At 52.1% G+C, this 12,294-nt stretch overlaps 1 protein-coding gene across 1 annotated transcript in view; it reads left to right on the top strand.

Moving 5' to 3' along the window:
- Positions 1–12,294, top strand: part of LOC146072199 (ATP-binding cassette sub-family C member 9-like) — a gene marked incomplete at its 3' end in the record, with an annotated part of 107,680 nt that overhangs the window by 78,919 nt on the left and 16,467 nt on the right. Inside the window, exons 22-26 of the mRNA XM_083179527.1 lie at positions 5,210–5,290; positions 9,327–9,464; positions 9,562–9,687; positions 10,932–11,025; positions 11,702–11,922. Coding sequence (XP_083035653.1) covers positions 5,210–5,290; positions 9,327–9,464; positions 9,562–9,687; positions 10,932–11,025; positions 11,702–11,922 — 660 coding nt within the window. The remainder of the gene's footprint in view (positions 1–5,209; positions 5,291–9,326; positions 9,465–9,561; positions 9,688–10,931; positions 11,026–11,701; positions 11,923–12,294) is intronic.

Genomic DNA, 12,294 nt, shown 5'->3' with positions numbered 1-12,294 from the left:
GCTCTGTGGCATTAGGGCACTTACTCCCTGTATAACTGTGTAGACAGGAGTCAGAGTTATGTACAGTGTGACGGCTCTGTGGCATCAGGGCACTTACTCCCTGTATAACTGTGTAGGGAGGAGGCAGAGTTATGTACAGTGTGACGGCTTTGTGGCAGGGGGGCACTTTCTCCCTGTATAACTGTATAGAGAGGAGGCAGAGTTATGTACAGCGTGACGGCTCTGTGGCATCAGCTCACTTACTTCCTGTATAACTGTGTAGAGAGCAGGCAGAGTTATGTACAGTGTGACGGCTCTGTGGCATCAGGGCACTTACTCCCTGTATAACTGTGTAGAGAGGAGGCAGAGTTATGTACAGTGTGAGGGCTCTGTGGCATCAGCGCACTTACTCCCTGTATAACTGTGTAGAGAGGAGGCAGAGTTATGTACAGTGTGAGGGCTCTGTGGCATCAGGGCACTTACTCCCTGTATAACTGTGTAGAGAGGAGGCAGAGTTATGTACAGTGTGACGGCTCTGGGGCATCAGGGCACTTACTCCCTGTATAACTGTGTATAGAGGAGGCAGAGTTATGTACAGTGTGACGGCTCTGTGGTATCGGGGCACTTACTCCCTGTATAACTGTGTAGAGAGGAGGCAGAGTTATGTACAGCGTGACGGCTCTGTGGCATCAGGGCACTTACTCCCTGTATAACTGTGTAGAGAGGAGGCAGAGTTATGTACAGCGTGACGGCTCTGTGGCATTAGGGCACTTACTCCCTGTATAACTGTGTAGACAGGAGTCAGAGTTATGTACAGTGTGACGGCTCTGTGGCATCAGGGCACTTACTCCCTGTATAACTGTGTAGGGAGGAGGCAGAGTTATGTACAGTGTAACGGCTTCGTGGCAGGGGGGCACTTACTCCCTGTATAACTGTATAGAGAGGAGGCAGAGTTATGTACAGCGTGACGGCTCTGTGGCATCAGCTCACTTACTCCCTGTATAACTGTGTAGAGAGCAGGCAGAGTTATGTACAGCGTGACGGCTCTGTGGCATCGGGGCACTTACTCCCTGTATAACTGTGTAGAGAGCAGGCAGAGTTATGTACAGCGTGACGGCTCTGTGGCATCGGGGCACTTACTCCCTGTATAACTGTGTAGAGAGCAGGCAGAGTTATGTACAGCGTGACGGCTCTGTGGCATCAGGGCACTTACTCCCTGTATAACTGTGTAGGGAGGAGGCAGAGTTATGTACAGCGTGACGGCTCTGTGGCATAAGGGCACTTACTCCCTGTATAACTGTGTAGAGAGGAGGCAGAGTTATGTACAGTGTGACGGCTCTGTGGCATCAGGGCACTTACTCCCTGTATAACTGTGTAGGGAGGAGGCAGAGTTATGTACAGCGTGACGGCTCTGTTGCATCAGGGCACTTACTCCCTGTATAACTGTGTAGGGAGGAGGCAGAGTTATGTACAGCGTGACGGCTCTGTGGCATCAGGGCACTTACTCCCTGTATAACTGTGTAGGGGGGAGGCAGAGTTATGTACAGCGTGAGGGCTCTGTGGCATCAGGGCACTTACTCCCTGTATAACTGTGTAGAGAGGAGGCAGAGTTATGTACAGTGTGACGGCTCTGGGGCATCAGCGCACTTACTCCCTGTATAACTGTGTTGACATGAGTCAGAGTTATGTACAGTGTGAGGGCTCTGTGTCATCGGGGCACTTACTCCCTGTATAACTGTGTAGGGAGGAGGCAGAGTTATGTACAGTGTGAGGGCTCTGTGGCATCAGGGCACTTACTCCCTGTATAACTGTATAGAGAGGAGGCAGAGTTATGTACAGCGTGACGGCTCTGTGGCATTAGGGCACTTACTCCCTGTATAACTGTGTAGACAGGAGTCAGAGTTATGTACAGTGTGACGGCTCTGTGGCATCATTGCACTTCTCTGTGTGTAAATGTTTACCGGCCGCTGTCACATTATTCAGTAAATTCTCTGCATATACTGAAATATTACCCCGGGGAATCGGTATCTAGCAGACGCTTCTGCGTACACGGGCTAAAAATACGTCTGGTGTTTGCATTCCTCTGCGCCCGGGGCAGAGAGGTAATTGGAGAAGCGCAGAATGTTTTCACATTGTGAATGTGTATACTGTATGTATATATGTGTGTGTGTGTATGTTTGTGTATATGTGTAATGTATGTGTGTATATGTGTGTGTGTGTGTGTGTGTGTGTGTGTGTGTGTGTGTATAGGCGAATCTAGAATTATGGTAATGGGTGGTCCCAGATGTAGACATAATAGCAGGGGAACCTTTGCGCGGCGTAGCCGCGCGTCAAAAAGGGGGCGTGGCCTTATGGGAAGGAGGCGTGGCATCACAAAAAGGGGTGTGGTATTACACTTTAGACCATACACAGTAATGCCCATTACACATTTTAGCAAACTCCGTAATACCCATTACACATAAAGCCACACGCCGTAATTTAATTACACATAAGGCCACACACCATAATTCCCCTTTACACATTGTGCCACACATCATGATGCCCATTACATACTATATAACAAACCGTAATGCCCATTACATATTTGCCACATAAGTGCTGCTTACCTACGTGCTCATTGCTAGGGGGTTATTGCTTCATGGCACCATAGTACCCATTACACATGATGCCGCATACCATAGTACCCATTACACATGATGCCGCGCACCATAGTACCCATTACACATGATGCCGCACACCATAGTACCCATTACACATGATGCCGCACACCATAGTACCCATTACACATGATGCCACACACCATAGTACCCATTACACATGATGCCGCACACCATATTCTCATTACACATGCCGCACACCATAGTACCCATTACACATGATGCCGCACACCATAGTACCCATTACACATGATGCCGCACACCATCGTACCCATTACACATGATGCCGCACACCATAGTACCCATTACACATGATGCCGCACACCATAGTACCCATTACACATGATGCCGCACACCATAGTACCCATTACACATGATGCCGCACACCATAGTACCCATGACACATGATGCCGCACACCATAGTACCCATTACACATGATGCCACACACCATAGTACCCATTACACATGATGCCGCACACCATAGTACCCATTACACATGATGCCGCACATGATTAAAGGGGGGGCGGGCTGAGGTGAAAGCGTGGAGAAGAATTGGAGCGGAAACTGCAGGGGTGACAGTCACTGACAGCTTGGCAGAGAGCAGGGGGCTGCCCGGCTGTATTCAGAGCATTGCAGGTAACGGCTGTTTGAAATAATACCCCTTTTACAATAGAAAATGCAGGGATTTTCCCAGGAATATGGTCCCAGGATCATGCAGGGACATTCCCAGGCTGACCCCTTATACACCAGCCTAGTCCCTGCATTTTCTGGTGTGAGGGGGAGAGACAACCACTCCCCTCTCCCTACCCCCCTTTAACCAACCAGCTATATCTTCGGAACCAACTGACCCATTTAAATGAGACCAGTATCATTGAAGAACTTTTGAGTTGGCTTTGAATGCTTTTGGTCCCGTGAAACTGGGCTGTTTGGTTCCAGAGAAATCTGCCCTCAAAAAACATAAATAAATAGTCATGAAATAACATTTAAGAAATGAAAAAAAAAAAATGGTTTAACCTCAATATCCCTGGAACCAATTAACCCATATGGATCCAGCCTGGTATCAGATTGAAGGCCCAGCGATTTGGGTTCGACTGAGATCAACCTCGAGCTTCAGTGATGCCGAAGGGGGAACTGGCAGCCATTGAACTGGGTGGGGGTCGGAATTAGTGGGTCCCATGTTATTCTATAGGGAAAACGTTCCAGCTTTGCCTGGCCGTATCTCCGGTTCCCAGGGGGCTAGAGACACGGGGCTGGGCTCGTTGGAAAGCCCCTTCCCTCAGCTACAAAATGGGCTAATGGGTGGTCCTGTGCACCCCCGGACCACCCCCTAGATTCGCCTATGTGTGTGTGAGCTTTGTGTGTCTGTGACTGTTTATGTGTGTGTGTGTGTATGTATAATGTATGTTTTTGTGTGTTAGTTGCGTACATCTGTGTGCATGTATGTGTGTATATGTATGTGTGTGTGCATGCATGTGTGTGTGACATAGTTGGTGAGGTTGAATGAAGACGTTGGTCCATATAGAACAACCAGTTACGCTATTGGTGTGTGTGTGTGTTAGCTGTGTGTATATGTGAGACTCAGTCACGCCATCACACACACACAGCGCTTAGATTAAGCGAGGGCTGCTGAGGCATGACAGTATTTAAGAGCCTTTGAATTTTGTGATTGGTTAATGGAAAATAGTTGTTGCTAGGTAGATTACCCATGAGCCTTAGAGTTTTGTTTTATGGTGTGCTAGCCAATTAGATAGTTTAGGGGCAGTACCTTTGCTCAGGTTTATCAGGGCGATTTGCATAAATCTACTTGCGCTTGAGTCCTGGAAGCCCGCCCTCCCTCTCTCCTGCCCTCTCATTGGCTGCTCTATTGATTTCGCTTTTCGGGAAGGCGTTTTTGACCACCGGTCATGTTGAGGTTTGAGTGGTCACTGTGGGGCATTACCCCTCCTTTGCCAAGGCGGCTGTGAGCCCTGCCTCCGCAGGGGGACGTTGGGCATTGTGATCTCCATGCCACAGAAGGCGCGGTGAGACCTTCATAGCTCAGTCTATGCCTTTAGCTAGATGGGGTGTTCATTGCCGCCATGTTATAAGTTGGGGCCTTTTAATCGCCCCCATTGTTAACACTAATTGACTGGAGCTGGTCGTCTTCCTTGCCATCCCTAGCACTTTATTTATTTATTTACAGTTTCTTATATAGCGCAGCAGATTCCGCTGCGCTTTACAATAGTAGACAGTGATAAAACAAACTGGGTAACAACAGACAGACTTGGAAGTAGGAGGGCCCTGCTGCAAGCTTACAATCTATAGGGACAGTAACATCGTTCGTCATTCAATGTAGACAGTTTTTTATTTTTTTTTAAATTTCCATTAATTTAAATATTTAAACCAGACTGTTTGAATTGCAACAAAAAAATTGGACTGCAAAGGGTTAATAAATACTTTATGGTCTTTTAGTTTACGCTGTGTTTATTTTTATTGGTCGGATAGCGTTAGGTTCGTGTTAAGGTCAATCCTAATAATTTAATAGGCGCCTTTTGGTGTTATATCACTCACTGCTGTGTTTTCTATCCTCCAGGGGATTAACTTAAGTGGCGGACAGAGGCAGAGGATATGTGTCGCACGAGCCCTTTATCAGAACACCAAGATTGTATTCCTGGTAAGACCGGTCATCGCCACAATATACTAGTGTTATTATCCTCCCTTCATCATGATGTGATGACACTGGACTGGAGATGTTGGGCCTAAGGACCTGATCACATATAGTAGCTGCTTTATTAGCAAATCAACAAAAACATGCTGCACTGCAGATGGGGCAGGTGTATCAGGTGCAGAGAGAGAGAGTTACATTTTTGATGGGGTCTAAGAATAAAGCAGCCAGTATTTACCCTGCACAGAAACAAAATATCCCCTAAATGAATGGAAGGATGTGTACACACCTGCTTTCCACGGACACTCCCAGCATTCTCCTAGGCACACCTGCGTTTCCCAGACACTCCCAGCGTTCTCCTAGGCACACCTGCGTTTCCCCGGACACGCCCAGCGTTCTCCTAGGCACACCTGCGATTCCCCGGACACTCCCAGCGTTCTCCTAGGCACACCTGCGTTTCCCCGGACACTCCCAGCGTTCTCCTAGGCACACCTGCATTTCCCAGACACTCCCAGCATTCTCCTAGGCACACCTGCGATTCCCCGGACACTCCCAGCGGTCTCCTCGGCACACCTGCGATTCCCCGGACACTCCCAGCGTTCTCCTAGGCACACCTGCTTTCCCCGGATACTCCCAGTGTTCTCCTAGGCACACCTGCGTTTCCCCAGCCACTCCCAGCGTTCTCCTAGGCACACCTGCGTTTCCCGGACACTCCCAGCGTTCTCCTAGACACACCTGCATTTCCCCGGACACTCCCAGCATTCTCCTAGGCACACCTGCATTTCCCCGGACACTCCCAGCATTCTCCTAGGCACACTTGCATTTCCCCGGACACTCCCAGCATTCTCCTAGGCACACCTGCGATTCCCCGGACACTCCCAGCGTTCTCCTAGGCACACCTGCTTTCCCCGGACACTCCCAGCGTTCTCCTAGGCACACCTGCTTTCCCCGGACACTCCCAGCGTTCTCCTAGGCACACCTGCATTTCCCCAGACACTCCCAGCGTTCTCCTAGGCACACCTGCGTTTCCCGGACACTCCCAGCGTTCTCCTAGACAGACCTGCATTTCCCGGACCCTCCCTGGACACTCCCAGCATTCTCCTAGGCACACCTGCATTTCCCTGGACACTCCCAGCATTCTCCTAGGCACACCTGCGATTCCCCGGACACTCCCAGCGTTCTCCTAGGCACACCTGCTTTCCCCGGACACTCCCAGCGTTCTCCTAGGCACACCTGCTTTCCCCGGACACTCCCAGCGTTCTCCTAGGCACACCTGCGTTTCCCCAGACCCTCCCAGCGTTCTCCTAGGCACACCTGCGTTTCCCGGACACTCCCAGCGTTCTTCTAGGCACACCTGCGTTTCCCCAGACACTCCCAGCGTTCTCCTAGGCACACCTGCGTTTCCCCGGACACTCCCAGCGTTCTCCAAGGCACACCTACGTTTCCCCAGACACTCCCAGCGTTCTCCTAGGCACACCTGTGTTTCCCGGACACTCCCAGCATTCTCCTAGGCACACCTATGTTTCCCTGGACACTCCCAGCGTTCTCCTAGGCACACCTACGTTTCCCTGGACACTCCCAGCGTTCTCCTAGGCACACCTGCGTTTCCCCGGACACTCCCAGCATTCTCCTAGGCACACCTACGTTTCCCCGGACACTTCCAGCGTTCTCCTAGGCATGCCTGCATTTCCCTGGACACTCCGAGCGTTCTCCTAGGCACATCTACGTTTCCCCGGACACTCCCAGCATTCTCCTAGGCACACCTGCGTTTCCCTGGACACTCCCAGCGTTCTCCTAGGCACACCTGCGTTTCCCCGGACACTCCCAGCATTCTCCTAGGCACACCTGTGTTTCCCCGGACACTCCCAGCGTTCTCCTAGGCACACCTGCGTTTCCCCGGAAACTCCCAGCGTTCTCCTAGGCACACCTGCGTTTCCCCGGACACTCCCAGCGGTCTCCTAGGCACACCTGCGTTTCCCAGACACTCCCAGCATTCTCCTAGGCACACCTGCGTTTCCCCGGACACTCCCAGCGTTCTCCTAGGCACACCTGCGTTTCCCCGGACACTCCCAGCGTTCTTCTAGGCACACCTGCGTTTCCCGGACACTCCCAGCGTTCTCCTAGGCACACCTACGTTTCCCCGGACACTCCCAGCATTCTCCTAGGCATGCCTGCATTTCCCTGGACACTCCCAGCGTTCTCCTAGGCACATCTACGTTTCCCCGGACACTCCCAGCATTCTCCTAGGCACACCTGCGTTTCCCTGGACACTCCCAGCGTTCTCCTAGGCACATCTACGTTTCCCCGGACACTCCCAGCATTCTCCTAGGCACACCTGCGTTTCCCCGGAAACTCCCAGCGTTCTCCTAGGCACACCTGCGTTTCCCCGGACACTCCCAGCGGTCTCCTAGGCACACCTGCGTTTCCCAGACACTCCCAGCATTCTCCTAGGCACACCTACGTTTCCCCGGACACTCCCAGCATTCTCCTAGGCATGCCTGCATTTCCCTGGACACTCCCAGCGTTCTCCTAGGCACATCTACGTTTCCCCGGACACTCCCAGCATTCTCCTAGACACGCCTGTGTTTCCCCAGACACTCCCAGCGTTCTCCTAGGCACACCTGCGTTTCCCCGGACACTCCCAGCATTCTCCTAGGCACACCTGCGTTTCCCCGGAAACTCCCAGCGTTCTCCTAGGCACACCTGCGTTTCCCCGGACACTCCCAGCGTTCTCCTAGGCACACCTGCGTTTCCCCGGACACTCCCAGCGTTCTTCTAGTCACACCTGCGTTTCCCGGACACTCCCAGCGTTCTCCTAGGCACACCTGCATTTCCCAGACACTCCCAGCGTTCTCCTAGGCACACATGCGTTTCCCCGGACACTCCCAGCATTCTCCTAGGCACACCTGCGTTTCCCCGGACACTCCCAGCATTCTCCTAGGCACACCTGCGTTTCCCGGACACTCCCAGCGGTCTCCTAGGCACACCTGCGTTTCCCAGACACTCCCAGCATTCTCCTAGGCACACCTGCGTTTCCCCGGACACTCCCAGCGTTCTTCTAGGCACACCTGCGTTTCCCTGGACACTCCTAGCGTTCTCCTAGGCACACCTGCGTTTCCCCGGACACTCCCAGCGGTCTCCTAGGCACACCTGCGTTTCCCAGACACTCCCAGCATTCTCCTAGGCACACCTGCGTTTCCCCGGACACTCCCAGCGTTCTCCTAGGCACACCTGCGTTTCCCCGGACACTCCCAGCGTTCTCCTAGGCACACCTGCGTTTCCCCGGACACTCCCAGCGTTCTCCTAGGCACACCTGCGTTTCCCCGGACACTCCCAGCGTTCTCCTAGGCACACCTGCGTTTCCCCGGACACTCCCAGCATTCTCCTAGGTACACCTGCGTTTCCCCGGACACTCCCAGCGTTCTCCTAGGCACACCTGCGTTTCCCCGGACACTCCCAGCGTTCTCCTAGGCACACCTGCGTTTCCCCGGACACTCCCAGCGTTCTCCTAGACACACCTGCGTTTCCCCGGACACTCCCAGAGTTCTCCTAGGCACGCCTGCGTCTCCCCGGACACTCCCAGCGTTCTCCTAGGCACACCTGCGTTTCCCCGGACACTCCCAGCGTTCTCCTAGGCACACCTGCGTTTCCCCGGACACTCCCAGCGTTCTCCTAGGCACACCTGCGTTTCCCCAGACACTCCCAGCATTCTCCTAGGCACACCTGCGTTTCCCCAGACACTCCCAGCATTCTCCTAGGCACACCTGCGTTTCCCCGGACACTCCCAGCGTTCTCCTAGGCACACCTGGCAGCATGTGATCTGGTCTGAATTACCCCCATATATATATAAGAGACATAATACTGACCACTATGCATCCCATGTACACACACACACACAAACAGCCTGTTGAGCAGTTGGTTATGGGGCCAGCGCGGGCATCCACGGACACTATGGAGATTGTCTGTTATGGGTAAGTAACCTGCAGCTTTTTTGTATGCAGTATGTTGCCATGTATACTAACCACTGTGCCACCCATCTTTGCAGGACGATCCGTTCTCCGCGCTGGACATACATCTAAGTGATCACCTGATGCAGGAAGGGATCCTGAAGTTCCTACAGGAGGACAAGAGGACGGTTGTCCTGGTTACGCACAAGCTGCAGTATCTGCCGCACGCTGATTGGGTAATAATGTGACACTGGCGCACAATGGGGACTGAGATATTTACTGACACTGGGATCCCGGAATAATCTGTCCCGCGGGCTGTGGGTGTATTCTCAGATCATTGCTATGAAGGACGGCTTCGTCCTGAGAGAGGGGACATTGAAGGATATTCAGAATAACGATAACGAGCTTTACGAGCACTGGAAGACGCTGATGAATCGCCAGGACCAGGAGCTGGAGAAGGTAACGAGCAGGGATGTGCGCTCTGTTGCTAGGCAACTGCATTCTCGGCCCATATATCACTCAGAGCATCACTAGAACATGGCCCTAATATGGCCGTAGCCCAATCCGTCGGCTCCTTTTATTGCCTGGTGGGAACGTGCTTATAGGGTAATCTCTGGATGCTCCGCAGAGCGCAGCGCATTCCTGAGCGTGACGCTCTGCAGCCAGGAACATCAGTGAATGTTCTGCTCGTATTGGGGTTACTATGGGCCTTATTCAGACCTACTCGCTGGGCTGTGTATGTTCCCAGCCCATGGTACAGGTAACGCCCACCCCCAGCCGTTCAAATCCCCTGACTAGCACACGATCCCCTCGCATGCGTCCGTACAGGTGATAAATCTACACTGACTTTATTATTGCCGCAGATGGTCATATTCATCCTGTGGCCTCAGCAGCCCACTCCAAGCTGGCACATATATATACGCCTACATCTGCAGGGGTACGCCCAGATTTTTATTGGGCACACCCACAAAGGGCTGGGCTTTCCCATGTTCCGCCCCCTTCCCGCCTCCCCTGAAATGGACTGCCGCCAAGTGTGAAACTCGCCAAAGCAGTTCGCTCTCATATTGGCGCATGCGCAATTCCTGCTTGGGAATGGGGCCACATTCGGGCCCTATGTTATGCTCCCCCACGCCAGTGAGAAGGCTGCGTTCTGCTCAGACGCTGCATGTCCTTCTGACGGAGGCAGATTGCCGGTGCCTGTGGCTGTGGTGGGGAGTGTGGTATGGGGGGGTATGTGTGTGTGTGTGTGTGTGTGGGGGGGATCCAATCAGCTCCTAACTGACATTATTCAAAAACATGACAGGAGCAGATAAGGTGGTGCGCCATTTTTCATATGCAGCGTGTTTTAAATAGCTAAAACAATATATACTAAGCCTTGGAAAGGAATAAAGTGGGGAGAGATAAAAGTGCCACTTCTCCGAAGTTTCTTTCAACCCCTGTTAATAGCGCATCATCATCAATGGCGGGAAACCACACCGGGCACTAAACTATGGCGCAGATGTACTAAGCTTGAAAAGTGATAAATTGGAGAGTGATAAACAACCAACCAATCAGCTCCTGTCTGACATTTTTCAAACACAGTCTGTGACATGGCAGGTAGGAGCTGATTGGCTGGTTGTTTATCACTCTCCATTTTATCACTTTTGAAGCTTAGTGCATCTGGCCCTATCTGGTGATTGTTAGTGATGGCGACTCCCCCACAGGACACAGAAGCGGACCAGGCCACGATGGAGAGGAAGACCCTGCGACGCGCCATGTACTCCAGAGAGGCCAAGACTTACATTGAGGAGGAAGAAGGTAGGCAAGCTCACATGTTAGCGGGTATGGGGGCATTCGCTATGATGGGTCTAACAGCCGTTCATGTGGAGGCAGCTGGGCACAGAGGAAGGGGCGGATTCAGCATTGGGGGCGCCTGAGGCACTTAAGACAGGGAGCCCGATGGAATATGGGGGGGGGGGGTTACATTAGATTGATGGGTTGGGAAGCTCTGACAATAGCTCCTGAATGTGTCTTCCTGCACTGCAAACTGTCCTGCTCACACTCTGGCTGCCTGGTTCTGCTGCTTCATGAGAGGGAGAGCTAGTATTGTCTTCATTTGGCTATACAGAGTGGACCAGAGAAGGGGGGAGGAGGGGGGGGGGGCAATGACGACAACGACTGGTCATCATCAGTGTATAGACTGTAGTTCACCAGAAGTATAAAGAGCATTTGGCCAAGTTTGGAGACTACTATTACCCCAACTTGTAGAGGGGCAGGAGGCCAGGAGAAGGGGGCGGTACAGTAGAAATGGCTGGGGGTAGGAAGGGAGCAGAACAGAAGAACAATGGAGTGATAGGGGAGCACTGGTCAATGGGGTCAAACACGACTTGGAGATACCTGGAATAGACATGTAGGGTGCCCCTGCCCTACCCCCGCCCTCCATATATGAGAGGCCGCGTTCTCTCTGGTCAGTGCCTGTGCTTTCCTCACACAGAGGAAGAAGAGGAGGAGGACGAGGAAGACAACATGTCTACGGCTATGCGTCTGAGGACCAAGATGCCCTGGAGAACCTGCTGGAGATACCTCACCTCTGGTGGATTTCTCCTGCTCTTCCTGATGATCTTCTCCAAGCTCCTGAAACACTCTGTTATTGTAGCCATAGACTACTGGCTGGTTCCTTGGACCTCGCAGTCCCAAATGTCATCTAACTACACGGTAATATACCTCCTCGCCCCATAGTATCTCCTGGCTGATAAATGTCATCTAACTACGCGGTTATATACCTCCTCGCCCCATAGTATCTCCTGGCTGATAAATGTCATCTAACTACACGGTAATATACCTCCTCGCCCCATAGTATCTCCTGGCTGATAAATGTCATCTAACTACACGGTAATATACCTCCTCGCCCCATAGTATCTCCTGGCTGATAAATGTCATCTAACTACACGGTAATATACCTCCTCGCCCCCATAGTATCTCCTGGCTGATAAATGTCATCTAACTACACGGTAATATACCTCCTCGCCCCATAGTATCTCCTGGCTGATAAATGTCATCTAACTACACGGTAATATACCTCCTCGC

This window comes from Crinia signifera, chromosome 4 (genome assembly GCF_055691185.1).
Source record: "Crinia signifera chromosome 4, ASM5569118v1, whole genome shotgun sequence".
NCBI classification, from domain to species: Eukaryota; Metazoa; Chordata; class Amphibia; order Anura; family Myobatrachidae; genus Crinia; species Crinia signifera.
Note: the sequence above shows the minus strand (reverse complement) of the source record. Positions and strands in the feature narration are given on the sequence as shown.